The sequence below is a fragment of the Acipenser ruthenus genome, unplaced genomic scaffold, assembly GCF_902713425.1.
Source record: "Acipenser ruthenus unplaced genomic scaffold, fAciRut3.2 maternal haplotype, whole genome shotgun sequence".
In the NCBI taxonomy this organism is placed as follows: domain Eukaryota; kingdom Metazoa; phylum Chordata; class Actinopteri; order Acipenseriformes; family Acipenseridae; genus Acipenser; species Acipenser ruthenus.
The window spans coordinates 27,501-45,173 of NW_026708442.1; the positions used below are offsets into that span (position 1 = coordinate 27,501).

General features: G+C 48.8%; 2 protein-coding genes across 2 annotated transcripts in view; both read right to left on the minus strand.

Annotated features, from left to right (window-relative positions):
* The window catches only part of LOC131733174 (thymus-specific serine protease), a 9,798-nt gene extending 8,459 nt beyond the window's left edge, over positions 1–1,339 (minus strand). Inside the window, exon 1 of the mRNA XM_059021126.1 lies at positions 1,018–1,339. Within this exon, the coding sequence (XP_058877109.1) occupies positions 1,018–1,090 (73 nt within the window). The 5' untranslated portion in view covers positions 1,091–1,339. The remainder of the gene's footprint in view (positions 1–1,017) is intronic.
* Positions 1,340–4,348: 3,009 nt separating this feature from the next.
* On the minus strand, positions 4,349–16,374 carry ech1 (enoyl CoA hydratase 1, peroxisomal). The gene is made up of 10 exons (XM_034911300.2): positions 16,104–16,374; positions 14,354–14,534; positions 12,168–12,256; positions 11,842–11,966; positions 10,669–10,717; positions 7,712–7,776; positions 7,552–7,622; positions 6,250–6,321; positions 5,576–5,726; positions 4,349–5,049 (listed from the first exon to the last, which is right to left on the minus strand). The coding sequence occupies exons 1-10, from the start codon at positions 16,138–16,140 to the stop codon at positions 4,945–4,947; spliced, it is 945 nt and encodes a 314-aa protein (XP_034767191.1). The 5' UTR covers positions 16,141–16,374; the 3' UTR covers positions 4,349–4,944.
* Between the last annotated feature and the right edge of the window lie 1,299 nt (positions 16,375–17,673).

Sequence of the window (17,673 nt, forward strand, 5' to 3'; positions counted from 1 at the left end):
CACAGAGAGGACTGGTAAAGCATAGGGAAGCATTGTAAAGCACAGAGAGGTGTGGTAAAGCATAGGGAAGCATTGTAAAGCACAGAGAGGTGTGGTAAAGCATAGGGAAGCATTGTAAAGCATAGGGAAGCATTGTAAAGCACAGAGAGGTCTGGTAAAGCATAGGCAAGCATTGTAAAGCACAGAGAGGTCTGGTAAAGCATAGGCAAGCATTGTAAAGCACAGAGAGGTCTGGTAAAGCATAGGCAAGCATTATAAAGCACAGAGAGGTCTGGTAAAGCATAGGGAAGCATTGTAAAGCACAGAGAGGTCTGGTAAAGCATAGGGAAGCATTGTAAAGCACAGAGAGGTCTGGTAAAGCATAGGGAAGCATTGTAAAGCACAGAGAGGTCTGGTAAAGCATAGGGAAGCATTGTAAAGCACAGAGAGGTCTGGTAAAGCATAGGGAAGCATTGTAAAGCACAGAGAGGTCTGGTAAAGCATAGGAAGCATTGTAAAGGACAGAGAGGTATGGTAAAGCATAGGGAAGCATTGTAAGCATAGGGAAGCATTGTAAAGCACAGAGTGGTATGGTAAAGCATAGGCAAGCATTGTAAAGCACAGAGAGGTCTGGTAAAGCATAGGCAAGCATTGTAAAGCACAGAGAGGTCTGGTAAAGCATAGGGAAGCATTGTAAAGCACAGAGAGGTCTGGTAAAGCATAGGGAAGCATTGTAAAGCACAGAGAGGTGTGGTAAAGCACATGCAAGCATTGTAAAGCACAGAGAGGTCTGGTAAAGCATAGGGAAGCATTGTAAAAGCAGACAGGTGTGGTAAAGCATATTTAAAAGCGTAAGGTAAACTATGCGAAAAGCACACAATCGTCGGCGAGCAAAGGCGTCAGTGTTGTTCCGGTTTCAGAAGTTTCAGTTTCTAAGAGGCTGCGAGCTGTATTGCACAAGACAAGGTAGCGACAAAAAACAAGATTATTGGAAGCTTTTTAAAAAAATGAAATGCATTATTAAAACAGAATACGTACCACTTCTTGCCAAACTGAGAAATCCGCTGAGAGCGAATAAAGCGAAGCAGCAGCGGAGCAGCGCGGGCTTCATGACTCTTCAACGCAGACAGAACGGCCACAGCAGGACCCTTTAGTTATGTAGTTATTTATTTGATGTTAATGTCAACGTATATAAATGACTTATTATATATAAAAAAATAAATTTAAATTTAAAAGCTCGAATATATTGCATAAAACAATTAAAAAGCACGCTCTTCCAGACACAGTCAAGTGCAGAGCTGTGGTCTTGCGATGATCCCGTGACTCGCCCCGAGTGTTTTGAGCCACAGTGTAGCCACACCCCTCCGTCATCCTATTGGTTCTTTCTTTTTTGTTTGGTTTAATGTTACACCCCATTCCCGTGCGTGCGTGCGTGCGTGCGTGCGTGGCCCGTGTCTCCTGCGTTTCATTCCAACTGAGCTCTCAATTACTTAACTGGATCCCAAATCGAACTGATAATTTGCTTAATTAGCCCTTTGTAATTGTTCTCGTCTCCTAAAAAGACGCAGAGGTCAAGTTACTTATAAAATATCACAGCTACTTGAAATCTGCAACTGTTTAAGAGTTGAAAACAAGTCAAAATGTGTGTGTGTGTGTGTACATTCAGATACAATTTATAAATCTAGTTACAAGATTTAACTTTTATCTAAATATTTAACTGGCCTGCTAAGTCTGGAGATTGTATGCAAATGAGCTATGTGCTTTCACGCAGTTTGATTGGCTCTTCTAATGCTAATTGGGAAATATGCAAATATATGCATTACAAGAACCAATCCGTCGCAAATCATTATTATTTATTTCTTAGCAGACGCCCTTATCCAGGGCGACTTACAATTCTTACAAGATATCACATTATTTTTTACATACAATTCCCCATTTATACAGTTGGGTTTTTACTAGAGCAATCTAGGTAAAGTACCTTACTCAAGGGTACTGCAGCAGTGTCCCCCACCTGGGATTGAACCCACAACCCTCTGGTGAAGAGCCCTAACCGCTACTCCACACTGCTGCGGAAAAGCATTGCACAGATGAGACCACAGCCTATATTCACAGACAGTGCAGTCTTGGGAGAAACTCCAGCGAAGAACAGCCACAATAATATTAGTCAGGAGAATAGACTTGGGGAACCGATCCTGCTTAGCCCAGAAAACAGAGGACAGCTTGGTTTTTAAACAAAAAAAAAAACAGTCTCGCTGTCTGTTTCTAACTCAGCACAGGGGTCCGGAGCAGAGGACATTAGGACGTTAGGAGACAGGGAGACAGGCAAGAGGCTGGGAGTGAGTCAGTAGCTGCAGAAACCCTGCTGTTTCTTTGCATGAGAGCGGTGGCACAGTATTTACATTGCCTTAATACTGTGGCCATGCCCTACTGTTTACAGTTGATTGCTACCACCTGCCTGCCTTAGCAATGCTGCCATCCAGTGGCGACCACATAGAACTGCTAGACGCCAGTTCGTCTCTGATGTGGTCAAAAGCAACACGCTTGTGAAAGCAGTCTTCAGTTCTGAAATGTAATACACGCTGAGTCTTTATACCTTTCTTAGAAACGTCATGTATCCATTTTACTTCTTTTCTACCGTTTGCAAATTCCAAATGCTATTCAAAATCGTTTGTACTTCAGTTGAATCTTCTCAAACATACACAATTAACACATTAATTAAAATGGCTCAGAACCTTTCTTTTTTTCCCATAAACAGCCAGAATGTTTTTTCAGGCGTCTGGGCTGTTTCAGACTCATCCTTCCAGCTCGATTGAACGTGTCGAGTCAGAATGAACTTTATCTTAAAAAAAACTGTACATGTGAAGGTCTGGAAATAAATATATTTACAGACAGTAAGCTACTTTTTTTGTATGGCGTGGAACTAGGACTGGAACAAACTAGGACTGTATGGAGTTTCTGTTAGTATGTCTCTTTCTATTGCACATTAAATCCCACAATGTGTAGGGGAGGGTGACTCTACAGTGTGGGGGTGTCAGGGTGTGGGGGTCCCCAATACCTGCTACACAGGGAGGGTGACTCTACAGTGTGGGGGGGTCAGGGTGTGGGGGTCCCTAATACCTGCTGCACAGTGAGGGTGACTCTACAGTGTGGAGGGGTCAGGGTGTGGGGGTCCCTAATACCTGCTGCACAGGGGGGTGACTCTACAGTGAGGGGGTGTCAGGGTGTGGGGGTCCCTAATACCTGCTGCACAGTGAGGGTGACTCTACAGTGTGGAGGGGTCAGGGTGTGGGGGTCCCTAATACCTGCTGCACAGGGAGGGTGACTCTACAGTGTGGGGGGGTCAGGGTGTGGGGGTCCCTAATACCTGCTGCACAGGGAGGGTGACTCTACAGTGTGGGGGTGTCAGGGTGTGGGGGTCCCTAATACCTGCTGCACAGGGAGGGTGACTCTACAGTGTGGGGGTGTCAGGGTGTGGGGGTCCCTAATACCTGCTGCACAGGGAGGGTGACTCTACAGTGTGGGGGTGTCAGGGTGTGGGGGTCCCTAATACCTGCTGCACAGGGAGGGTGACTCTACAGTGTGGGGGTGTCAGGGTGTGGGGGTCCCTAATACCTGCTGCACAGGGAGGGTGACTCTACAGTGTGGGGGTGTCAGGGTGTGGGGTCCCTAATACCTGCAGCACAGGGAGGGTGACTCTACAGTGTGGGGGTGTCAGGGTGTGGGGGTCCCCAATACCTGCTGCACAGTGAGGGTGACTCTACAGTGTGGGGGTGTCAGGGTGTGGGGGTCCCCAATACCTGCTGCACAGTGAGGGTGACTCTACAGTGTGGGAGTGTCAGGGTGTGGGGGTCCCCAATACCTGCTGCACAGGGGGGTGACTCTACAGTGAGGGGGTGTCAGGGTGTGGGGGTCCCTAATACCTGCTGCACAGTGAGGGTGACTCTACAGTGTGGGGGTGTCAGGGTGTGGGGTCCCTAATACCTGCTGCACAGGGAGGGTGACTCTACAGTGTGGGGGGGTCAGGGTGTGGGGGTCCCTAATACCTGCTGCACAGGGAGGGTGACTCTACAGTGTGGGGGTGTCAGGGTGTGGGGGTCCCTAATACCTGCTGCACAGGGAGGGTGACTCTACAGTGTGGGGGTGTCAGGGTGTGGGGGTCCCCAATACCTGCTGCACAGGGGGGTGACTCTACAGTGTGGGGGTGTCAGGGTGTGGGGTCCCTAATACCTGCTGCACAGTGAGGGTGACTCTACAGTGTGGGGGTGTCAGGGTGTGGGGGTCCCTAATACCTGCTGCACAGGTAGGGTGACTCTACAGTGTGGGGGTGTCAGGGTGTGGGTTTTTAACAAAACCTTACAGACACAACAGAAACGGGTCCAAATGAATGTTTTATTAAATCAGAACACATGGGTACAGCAGTAGATCCAGCGGTAAATTCAAATCTCACAGGGCAGGATATTATTAGCAGGTGTTTACTTCACCTGGTTTGACGGCTCACCTGCGGCAGGTAAAAGGCGGCGAGTGTCTCACTGCTGTCGCATGAAAAGCTGAACACAGCCCCAATTGAAGGGTGTGTCCTTTAGAAACCAGCGGCTCCCTGCTGCTCACCTGTGTGTCAGAGAAGCCAGGTGAAGCCAGGTGAGCCCAGGTAAGCTCAGGTGAGCCGTGAGCCCAGGTAAGCTCAGGTGAGCCCAGTTACAATCAACTAAGATCAGGTGAGCTCAGATACAAATCAGCTAAGGTCAGGTGAGCTCAGGTACAATCCCCTAAGCTCAGCTAAGGTCAGGTGAGCTCAGGTACAATCCCCTAAACTCAGCTAAGGTCAGGTGAGCTCAGGTACAATCCCCTAAGCTCAGCTAAACTCAGGTGAGCTCAGGTACAATCCCCTAAGCTCAGGTAAGCTCAGGTGAGCTCAGTACAGTCCTCCTCTCTGTGTGCATTTGGAGCGGTCTCTCTCTCTCTCTCTCACAGTTTGGAGTACAGCACCTCCTTGGGGCTCTTCTTCTCCAGCGCTGCCTGAGCTGATTTCATGATATCCTCGGTCTGCAGCATGCTCATGTTCCAGGTGGCCTGATAAAAACAAAAATCAAAACACAGTGAGTATCGCAGTGTGTGTGTGCGTGTGTCTCGGGAGCTGTATCGCAGTGTGTGTGTGTCTCAGTGTCAGTGTGTGTGTGTGTTCGTGTGTGAGTACTGCAGTGTGTGTGTGTGTGTCTCGGGAGCTGTATCGCAGTGTGTGTGTGTGTGTTCGTGTGTGAGTACTGCAGTGTGTGTGTGTGTGTGTGTGTGTGTGTGTGTGTGTGTGTCTCTGCACTCACGATGTACTCCAGCCCCTCTCTCACGGAGTGTGTGTGTGTGTGTGTGTGTGTGCGTCTCAGTGTGTGTGCGCGTGTCTCAGTGTCTGTGTCTGTGTGTGTGTGCGTCTCAGTGTGTGTGTGTGTGTGTCTTTGCACTCACGATGTACTCCAGCCCCTCTCTCACGGAGTGTGTGTGTGTGTGTGTGTGTGTGTGCGTCTCAGTGTGTGTGCGCGTGTCTCAGTGTCTGTGTCTGTGTGTGTGTGCGTCTCAGTGTGTGTGTGTGTGTCTTTGCACTCACGATGTACTCCAGCCCCTCTCTCACGGAGTGGTCTCTGGAGTACAGCAGGTTGATTTTGGTTCCCTGCACGGCGACGGGACTCTTGCTGCTGATCTCAGAGGCCATGTCCAGCACCCCCTCCATCATGGAGTCCTTATCGGGGAACACGCGGCTGTGAATCATGACACAGCACTGTCACAATATAACACTGAACTGCCATGACACAGCACAGCACTGTCACAATATAACACAGAACTGTCATGACACAGCACAGCACTGTCACAATATAACACAGAACTGTCATGACACAGCACAGCACTGTCACAATATAACACAGAACTGGTAGAATAGAACACACACAACACAACACGTCCTTCTTAACAGTCCTAATCAGGGAGCGCGTGAGACAGAGTGACAGAGACACAGACAGACAGAGAGACCGAGAGAGACAGGCAGACAGAGAGAGAAAGACAGACATACTGACAGACAGACAGACAGAGACAGACAGAGAGTGACAGAGACACAGACAGACAGACAGAGACACAGACAGACAGAGAGACCGAGAGAGACAGACAGACAGAGAGAGAAAGACAGACAGAGAGAGAAAGACAGACAGACTGACAGACAGACAGAGAGACAGACAGAGAGTGACAGAGACACAGACAGACAGACAGAGACACAGACAGACAGGTCACCTGACTAGTCCGCAGCTCTTGGCTTCATCAGACATCAGTTTCCTTGCGGTGTAGGCCAGCTCACTCACCAGGCTGAGACGGAGACACACACAGGGACACGGGACAGAGGCACCAGGACTTTAAACATTACTCAATACAATACCTGCGCGTGATCTTCACTTACAATATGGAACTGTAACACAGCTGTACAGTTTGTCATCCATATCTATAAAACACACCTGTACTAGGAATGGCTGTCAAATACACCGAGCATCAAAGGAAACCTATCACTGTTATAATAAGGAATATAAATGGACATTGACAAAATGTTTTTGGTTTCTTTTTAATCGCTTGATCGGTCATCCTTGACCATGACACGCTTGAGTGACGATGACTGAAGCACTTAATCACCTAATTAGAGACAGAGTTGATCTGACGCTGGATATGCAGTGATTTCAGCTGCTAAATTGCAAGCTTGAATAAAAGCAATAAAGAAAATCACAGAAAAAAACAACATGCCACGTCTGTCGAGAGAGCAGCGCCTTCGTGAGATCGGCATGTTGGAGGCTGGACTAGGGCAGCGTGCTGTGGCTCGCCGTCTTGGGAGCTCACAGCCGGCGATTTCAAACCTGGCGAGACGGTATGACCAGACACACTCTGTCAATGACAGAGCCACCAACCGGGAGACCAAGAGTCACAACACCTGCCCGAGATCCACAGATCATTCTGCAGCGTCTTCGTGATGTCAATGGTTAATCAGGACGATAAAAAGTCACTGCACCTGCTCTGAAACACAGTCTCGTTTTTCGATCACATCTAGTGAATTTTATCCAGATATAAGTGCTGAGTTTCTTTTGATGCTCAGTACATTTGTACTAAAGTTTATTTCAGTAACACAGTCTACCCACCTAAACACAGTTTCTACACTCAAAATACGCTCAAATATACTGAGGCAAATAATAATAATAATAATAATAATAATAATAATAATAATAATAATAATAATAATGCTTCCCTACAGCTGACATTACCTTTGAATGTAAAGTAAATTATCTGTCAGTCTGCTTCTGTCCTCTTTCTTGCATGTGTCAGTGCGTGTATCTCAGTGTGTATATGTGTCTGTCTGTGTGTGTGTGTGTGTCTCAGTGTGTCTGTGTCTCAGTGTGAGTCTGTCTCAGTTGTGTGTGCGAGTCTGTCTCAGTTGTGTGCGAGTCTGTCTCAGTTGTGTGTGCGAGTCTGTCTCGGTGTGTGTGAGTGTGAGTCTATGTGTTTCTCAGTGTGTATGTATTTTTCCCGGTTTTCCTGCTCAGGAAAGCTTCTCACCTGCGGCTCCCGATGACTTTGGGGAGGCGCTGCAGCGTTCCCACATCCGCTGCCAGCCCGATATCCACTTCCTGTAGGAGAGGGAGAGGAAGTGATGTCAGGGACACAGCTACAGTCCAAGCCTGCTATCTACCTGAGCCAAGAAACCTGGGAGGCCTACCTTGATCTGGAACCAGGCATCCTGTGAGCAGAATCTGATATCACAAGCAGAGATGAGATCCACCCCTGCAACACGACCAGAGAAAACATGAGCAACCAGATCCCCCCCCCGCAACACGACCAGAGAAAACATGAGCAACCAGATCCCCCCCCCGCAACACGACCAGAGAAAACATGAGCAACCAGATCCCCCCCCGCAACACGACCAGAGAAAACATGAGCAACCAGATCCCCCCCCGCACCACGACCAGAGAAAACATGAGCAACCAGATCCCCCCCCGCAACACGACCAGAGAAAACATGAGCAACCAGATCCACCCCCCCCGCAACACGACCAGAGAAAACATGAGCAACCAGATCCCCCCCCCGCAACACGACCAGAGAAAACATGAGCAACCAGATCCCCCCCCGCAACACGACCAGAGAAAACATGAGCAACCAGATCCCCCCCCGCACCACGACCAGAGAAAACATGAGCAACCAGATCCCCCCCCGCAACACGACCAGAGAAAACATGAGCAACCAGATCCCCCCCCGCAACACGACCAGAGAAAACATGAGCAACCAGATCCACCCCCGCAACACGACCAGAGAAAACATGAGCAACCAGATCCACCCCCGCAACACGACCAGAGAAAACATGAGCAACCAGATCCCCCCCGCAACACGACCAGAGAAAACATGAGCAACCAGATCCCCCCCCCGCACCACGACCAGAGAAAACATGAGCAACCAGATCCACCCCCCCCCGCACCACGACCAGAGAAAACATGAGCAACCAGATCCCACCCCGCAACACGACCAGAGAAAACATGAGCAACCAGATCCACCCCCCCCCGCACCACGACCAGAGAAAACATGAGCAACCAGATCCCCCCCCGCACCACGACCAGAGAAAACATGAGCAACCAGATCCCCCCCCGCACCACGACCAGAGAAAACATGAGCAACCAGATCCCCCCCCCGGAACACGACCAGAGAAAACATGAGCAACCAGATCCCCCCCCGCAACACGACCAGAGAAAACATGAGCAACCAGATCCCCCCCCCCGCAACACGACCAGAGAAAACATGAGCAACCAGATCCCCCCCCCGGAACACGACCAGAGAAAACATGAGCAACCAGATCCCCCCCCGCAACACGACCAGAGAAAACATGAGCAACCAGATCCCCCCCCCCGCAACACGACCAGACAAAACATGAGCAACCAGACCCCCCCCCGCAACACGACCAGAGAAAACATGAGCAACCAGATCCCCCCCCCGCAACACGACCAGAGAAAACATGAGCAACCAGATCCACCCCCGCAACACGACCAGAGAAAACATGAGCAACCAGATCCACCCCCCCGCAACACGACCAGAGAAAACATGAGCAACCAGATCCCCCCTGCAACACGACCAGAGAAAACATGAGCACCCAGATCCCCCCCTGCAACACGACCAGAGAAAACATGAGCAACCAGATCCCCCCCCCGCAACACGACCAGAGAAAACATGAGCAACCAGATCCCCCCCGCAACACGACCAGAGAAAACATGAGCACCCAGATCCACCCCTGCAACACGACCAGAGAAAACATGAGCAACCAGATCCCCCCCCCGCAACACGACCAGAGAAAACATGAGCAACCAGATCCCCCCCCGCAACACGACCAGAGAAAACATGAGCACCCAGATCCCCCCCCCGCAACACGACCAGAGAAAACATGAGCAACCAGATCCCCCCTGCAACACGACCAGAGAAAACATGAGCAACCAGATCCACCCCCCGCAACACGACCAGAGAAAACATGAGCAACCAGATCCCCCCCCCGCAACACGACCAGAGAAAACATGAGCAACCAGATCCCCCCCCGCAACACGACCAGAGATAACATGAGCAACCAGATCCCCCCCCGCAACACGACCAGAGAAAACATGAGCAACCAGATCCACCCCCCGCAACACGACCAGAGAAAACATGAGCAACCAGATCCCCCCCCCCCCCGCAACACGACCAGAGAAAACATGAGCAACCAGATCCACCCCCCGCAACACGACCAGAGAAAACATGAGCACCCAGATCCCCCCCCGCAACACGACCAGAGAAAACATGAGCAACCAGATCCACCCCCCCGCAACACGACCAGAGAAAACATGAGCACCCAGATCCCCCCCGCAACACGACCAGAGAAAACATGAGCAACCAGATCCCCCCCCGCAACACGACCAGAGAAAACATGAGCAACCAGATCCCCCCCCGCAACACGACCAGAGAAAACATGAGCAACCAGATCCCCCCCCCGCAACACGACCAGAGAAAACATGAGCAACCAGATCCCCCCCCGCAACACGACCAGAGAAAACATGAGCGACCAGATCCCCCCCCCGCAACACGACCAGAGAAAACATGAGCAACCAGATCCCCCCCCGCAACACGACCAGAGAAAACATGAGCAACCAGATCCCCCCCGCAACACGACCAGAGAAAACATGAGCAACCAGATCCCCCCCCCGCAACACGACCAGAGAAAACATGAGCAACCAGATCCCCCCCGCAACACGCCCAGAGAAAACATGAGCAACCAGATCCCCCCCCGCAACACGACCAGAGAAAACATGAGCAACCAGATCCCCCCCGCAACACGACCAGAGAAAACATGAGCAACCAGATCCCCCCCGCAACACGACCAGAGAAAACATGAGCAACCAGATCCCCCCCCCGCAACACGACCAGAGAAAACATGAGCAACCAGATCCACCCCCGCACCACGACCAGAGAAAACATGAGCAACCAGAGGAGTCCGTTCAGCCCGTCAGCGCGCATGCGGTTCTGAGCAGCTGATTGATCTCAGAACTTTGTCAAGTTGGGTCTTAAAGGACTCCAGTGATTCTGCACCGGCAGCGGGGCTCGGTAACCCTTGTGTTCTGTGTGTGTGTGTGTGTGTGTGTGTGTGTGCATGTCGATTTCTCTTACCTCCCCCAACGCAGGCACCATGCACAGCAACCAGCACAGGCTTGGAACACTGTAGAGAGAGAGAGAGAGAGAGAGGAGGAGAGAGAGAACGAGAGAGGGTGAGAGAGAAGGAGGGAGAGGGAGAATTCTTGAAAGACTGATCTCTTCAAAGGGGTACAGGGTGGTTCTAGTCAGTTGATACCAGGAGTTTTTATAACAGTAGTTATACGAGAAGGTGCATGATATTTTTGTCATCATTGTTGATCTGAAAGTGTCCCCTCCTCTCTCTCCCCCTCTCGATGATGCTGAAGGTGTCCTGGTACTCTCTCCCCCCTCTCCTCCCTCTCCTCTCCCCCTCTCTCACCCTCTCGATGACGCTGAAGGTGTCCTGGTACTCTCTCCCCACTCTCCCCCCTCTCCTCCCTCTCCTCTCCCCCTCTCTCACCCTCTCGATGATGCTGAAGGTGTCCTGGTACTCTCTCCTCTCCTCTCCTCTCTCACCCTCCTCTCTCACCCTCTCGATGACGCTGAAGGTGTCCTGGTACTCTCTCCCCCCTCTCCTCCCTCTCCTCTCCCCCTCTCTCACCCTCTCGATGACGCTGAAGGTGTCCTGGTACTCTCTCCCCACTCTCCCCCCTCTCCTCCCTCTCCTCTCCCCCTCTCTCACCCTCTCGATGATGCTGAAGGTGTCCTGGTACTCTCTCCCCCTCCTCTCCTCTCTCTCACCCTCTCGATGATGCTGAAGGTGTCCTGGTACTCTCTCCCCCTCCTCTCCCCTCCCCTCTCCCCTCTCACCCTCTCGGTGATGCTGAAGGTGTCCTGGTACTCTCTCCCCCTCCTCTCCTCTCTCTCACCCTCTCGATGATGCTGAAGGTGTCCTGGTACTCTCTCCCCCTCCTCTCCTCTCTCTCACCCTCTCGATGATGCTGAAGGTGTCCTGGTACTCTCTCCCCCTCCTCTCCCCTCCCCTCTCCCCTCTCACCCTCTCGATGATGCTGAAGGTGTCCTGGTACTCTCTCCCCCTCCTCTCCTCTCTCTCACCCTCTCGATGATGCTGAAGGTGTCCTGGTACTCTCTCCCCCTCCTCTCCCCTCCCCTCCTCTCCTCTTCCCTCCCCTCTCCCCTCTCACCCTCTCGATGACGCTGAAAGTGTCCTGGTACTCTCTCCCCCTCCTCTCCCCTCTCCTCTCTCACCCTCTCGATGACGCTGAAGGTGTCCTGGTACTCTCTGATCTTGCGCTGTAGGTTCCAGGCCCTGCGCGCAGCATCGTCCCCCTCGGGCTGCAGCACGTCCCCAGCCATGTCCATCAGATCAATACCTGCAGCGGGACGGGGGGGGGCAGGGGGACAGTGAGTGACTGAGGGAGGGAGGGAGGGAGGGAGGGAGGGAGAGCGAGGGAGGGAGGGAGGGAGGGAGGGAGAGCGAGGGAGGGAGGGAGGGAGGGTGAGGGAGTGTGTGAGGGTGAGTGAGTGAGGGAGTGAGTGTGGGAGTGCGTGATGCTGGGTATACAGGTTCTTACCCGCAGTGAATATCTTCCCGGCTCCAGAAACAACCACAGCTCTGCAATCTGAATCCTCAGCGATCCTGTCGAAGCACACGACCATCTCCCTGAAACACACAATCAATATATAATCAATACACAATCAATACACACGACCATCTCCCTGAAACACACAATCAACATATAATCAACACACACACGACCATCTCCCTGAAACACACAATCAATATATAATCAATACACAATCAATACACACATGACCATCTCCCTGAAACACACAATCAATATATAATCAATATACAATTAATACACACGACCATCTCCCTGTAACACACAATCAATATATAATCAACACACACACGACCATCTCCCTGTAACACACAATCAATATATAATCAACACACACACGACCATCTCCCTGAAACACACAATCAATATATAATCAATACACAATCAATACACACATGACCATCTCCCTGAAACACACAATCAATATATAATCAATACACAATCAATACACACGACCATCTCCCTGTAACACACAATCAATATATTAATCAACACACACACAACCATCTCCCTGAAACACACAATCAACATATAATCAACACACACACGACCATCTCCCTGAAACACACAATCAATATATAATCAATACACACATGACCATCTCCCTGAAACACACAATCAATATATAATCAATACACAATCAATACACACATGACCATCTCCCTGAAACACACAATCAATATATAATCAATATACAATTAATACACACGACCATCTCCCTGTAACACACAATCAATATATAATCAACACACACACGACCATCTCCCTGTAACACACAATCAATATATAATCAATACACAATCAATACACACGACCATCTCCCTGAAACACACAATCAATATATAATCAATATACAATTAATACACACGACCATCTCCCTGTAACACACAATCAATATATAATCAACACACACACGACCATCTCCCTGTAACACACAATCAATATATAATCAATACACAATCAATACACACGACCATCTCCCTGAAACACACAATCAATATATAATCAATACACAATCAATACACACGACCATCTCCCTGAAACACACAATCAATATATAATCAATACACAATCAATACACACGACCATCTCCCTGTAACACACAATCAACATATAATCAACACACACACGACCATCTCCCTGAAACACACAATCAATACACAATCAACACACACGACCACCTCCCTGAAACACACCCAGTAGGATTCTCAGTGTATGAATGTGTGTTCACTGTGTGTGTGTATCAGTGTGTGTGAGAGTGTGTCTCTCTCCCTCTCCCCCTCTCACCTCCAGAACGCTCTGTTCATGGTGTTGTGTTTCTCAGTGTGTGTATCTCTGTATCTGTGTGTATCAGTGTGTGTGAGAGTGTATCTCTCTCCCTCTCCCCCTCTCACCTCCAGAACGCTCTGTTCATGGTGTTGTGTTTCTCAGTGTGTGTATCTCTGTATCTGTGTGTATCAGTGTGTGTGAGAGTGTATCTCTCTCCCTCTCCCCCTCTCACCTCCAGAACGCTCTGTTCATGGTGTTGTGTTTCTCAGTGTGTGTATCTCTGTATCTGTGTGTATCAGTGTGTGTGAGAGTGTATCTCTCTCCCTCTCCCCCTCTCACCTCCAGAACGCTCTGTTCATGGTGTTGTGTTTCTCAGTGTGTGTATCTCTGTATCTGTGTGTATCAGTGTGTGTGTGTGTGTGTGTCTCCCTCTCCCCCTCTCACCTCCAGAACGCTCTGTTCATGGTGTTGTGTTTCTCAGTGTGTGTATCTCTGTATCTGTGTGTATCAGTGTGTGTGTGTGTGTCTCCCTCTCCCCCTCTCACCTCCAGAACGCTCTGTTCATGGTGTTGTGTTTCTCAGTGTGTGTATCTCTGTATCTGTGTGTATCAGTGTGTGTGAGAGTGTATCTCTCTCCCTCTCCCCCTCTCACCTCCAGAACGCTCTGTTCATGGTGTTGTGTTTCTCAGTGTGTGTATCTCTGTATCTGTGTGTATCAGTGTGTGTGAGAGTGTATCTCTCTCCCTCTCCCCCTCTCACCTCCAGAGCGCTCTGTTCATGGTGTTGTGTTTCTCAGTGTGTGTATCTCTGTATCTGTGTGTATCAGTGTGTGTGAGAGTGTATCTCTCTCCCTCTCCCCCTCTCACCTCCAGAACGCTTGGTTCATGGCGTTTCGTTTCTCGGGCCGGTGGAGCTCCACGTGGATGACGCTCTCTCGTGGTTGGCTCACTCGCAGCGTCTCATAGGTGTGGGAGGGGCTAGCCCCAGACCCCGCCCCTGATGACATCGCCCGCACGGCTCTGGAGACTGGAGACCACATCCTAGTGCCTGGAAGAGATGAGGAGAGAGAAGGAAAGGAGGAGGGGTTGGAGGAAAGGACAGGGAGATAGGGGAAGAGGGGGGGAAGATTACAAAAAAGATGGGGGGCAGGAAGGGGGATTGGAGGAGGTATAGGGAAAGGGTGGAAGTAGGAGGCAGGGAGAGATGGAGGGAGGGAGAAAGGAGAGCGGAGGAAATGGTAGAGGGGAGGTGGGAGAAGGGAAGGTTGTGAAAGCGGGAGAGGGAGATGAAGACAGACGGAAAGACGGGGGAGAGAGAGGGAAGGAAAGAAATGTCAAAAGAGAATGCCAAATCGATCCTAAATAATGATTAACAGCTCTTACATTGCAAGCACAGGTACCGTAGAAGGTACTGATGAAGGGGTCACTAAACACCAAGCTGAGGAAATCGTGTAAGGGAAACGCTGGGGAGCCTCGACTGCTACGTGTCACGTGATAATAGCGCCAGCTTCACCTCCAAAGACGTTTGTGTGTAAAAACAACGACAGGGAGTATCCAGGGCACAGAGACCTTTCGCCTAATTCTCAAAGCCCAGGGTCGTTTAGTCTAAACTGTGTACTGCTGTGAAGGGCGCAGACAGGAATTTTAGGGCCTGGGTCAAGTCCTATGATAAGCCCCCCCCCCCCCCCCCCCCCATTTGAATAATGAATATCTAAACTATTTAGATATACACGTTAATGTGTTTTTGTATGTACTTGTTCCCCTACGATTAATAACCCATGAAGCAAAACCAGACCACGTTTTTCTTAAGCAGACAGAAGTTTTACAGGGAGTTTCAGACAGTAGCATAACTGCTTGCTATCATAAGAATCGAGACCGGGTGAAGTGTTTTTACATGTTTATCAGTTCAGACGCACTGCTTAAAAATAAAACTCGCTGTTCAGACTCGGAACACAACGATGTGTTGTTATTTTTTTTGGATAATGTCCAACTCGTTTATTGCAATGTGTCGTGTGTGCTTTACGTCGATAGATAACAAAACGTTTACTAATGTTAACATTTTGAAAGGAATATCTTGAATTTGCAAGGTTAGATATATTTCAATTATTCAGTAAAACACTGACATGGCATTCCTGCTTCTCAGAGGGGGAGGGAGGGGGGCATTTAAAGCTTACGGTATGATTTGAATACAATAAAATATTTCCAGGACTTCTCAGGAAATGTGTTTTGGCAACACAGTTAAAACAATAGATAAAACTCGGGCCGGGGACAACTCTTAGCATAAGAGAAAGGGACGTGACTTTACGGATCAATTGATTAAGAAAAACAACATGCATTTAATATTATTAAACATTGCAGTCACTCCGCGGTGTATCTATTTTAATTACAGTGCTGTACTGGCGCTGACATCCCGGTTCAAATGTTTAACTAGACGAACGCAAAATGTCTTTTATTTTGAATCTCTGTATCATCAAGCCGCACACAGTCTGAACTCTGGACTACATTTTGGAGCGGCGGAATTGGGGGAAAGGTTATGTAGCTGACAATTGTCAACCAAAAATACACATGCTTCAATTTAAGACAAAGAATATTTAAATTATAATACACTGTAACTTACCTTGACCGAGTACAGAGTTCACAACGCGGTTTGCCATGGTTATGTAATATTTTGAGTCGCTCTGAATTGCAACAGGAGTTTTCAAAAGAAGTTGCGCATGGATTCGCTTAGGCACCGTCTACAAATTACGTCTCCTCCTCTCTTGATCCTTGTAAAAGTTTGAGCTCTAAATCTGGTTACTCCACACACTGCTCTCCAGGAATACAAATACTATATACATAACATTCTCAACCAAGCCACTCTCTCTGAAGTAAACCCAAAGTTAAATGCAAAAGATCAGTTATATGGAGGTCTACAGCCAGGTGTCTATATTTTTTTTAAGTATATATAAGTTATTGTATAATTTGTTGACGATCCCTAGATTCAGGAGTTGAATTCCAATTGGAGGCCTTGAGAAATTGTCCGAGACGGGCAGCGAAAAGACTCAAAATTGTTTCGCGACGACATCTGGCTGCACCGGGCAAAAGCGCGGAATCCGTTTAGCATTCATTTGATATTTATGTGTTCGGTAATTTGGTAAATAGCGATTCCCCCAGTATAAGCACTAGCTGCAGTTTACAGAATGCAATCATACATGCCGGTAATTCTGTGTTACACTATATAAAGAAATCATATACATTTTTTTGTTTGTTTTTTTACATTTCAATATGAATACATTTTTTGAAATGACATTATAAATTAGGGGTATATTATAGATACATGTACAGTATATACACAATGTAGATTTATATATAATATACCCCTTAATAGAGTTCTCTATACTAGACTGTATTGAATTAGCTGCTCTCAGATCCCCAGTACAGCACTGAGTTCTCTATACTAGACTGTATTGAATTAGCTGCTCTCAGATCCCCAGCACTGAGTTCTCTATACTAGACTGTATTGAATTAGCTGGCTCTCAGATCTCCAGTACAGCACTGAGTTCTCTATACTAGACTGTATTGAATTAGCTGCTCTCAGATCCCCAGTACAGCACTGAGTTCTCTATACTAGACTGTATTGAATTAGCTGGCTCTCAGATCCCCAGTACAGCACTGAGTTCTCTACACTAGACTGTATTGAATTAGCTGGCTCTCAGATCCCCAGTACAGCACTGAGTTCTCTACACTAGACTGTATTGAATTAGCTGCTCTCAGATCCCCAGTACAGCACTGAGTTCTCTACACTAGACTGTATTGAATTAGCTGGCTCTCAGATCCCCAGTACAGTACTGAGTTCTCTATACTAGACTGTATTGAATTAGCTGGCTCTCAGATCCCCAGTACAGCACTGAGTTCTCTATACTAGACTGTATTGAATTAGCTGCTCTCAGATCCCCAGTACAGCACTGAGTTCTCTACACTAGACTGTATTGAATTAGCTGGCTCTCAGATCCCCAGTACAGCACTGAGTTCTCTACACTAGACTGTATTGAATTAGCTGCTCTCAGATCCCCAGTACAGCACTGAGTTCTCTATACTAGACTGTATTGAATTAGCTGGCTCTCAGATCCCCAGTACAGTACTGAGTTCTCTATACTAGACTGTATTGAATTAGCTGGCTCTCAGATCCACAGCACTGAGTTCTCTAT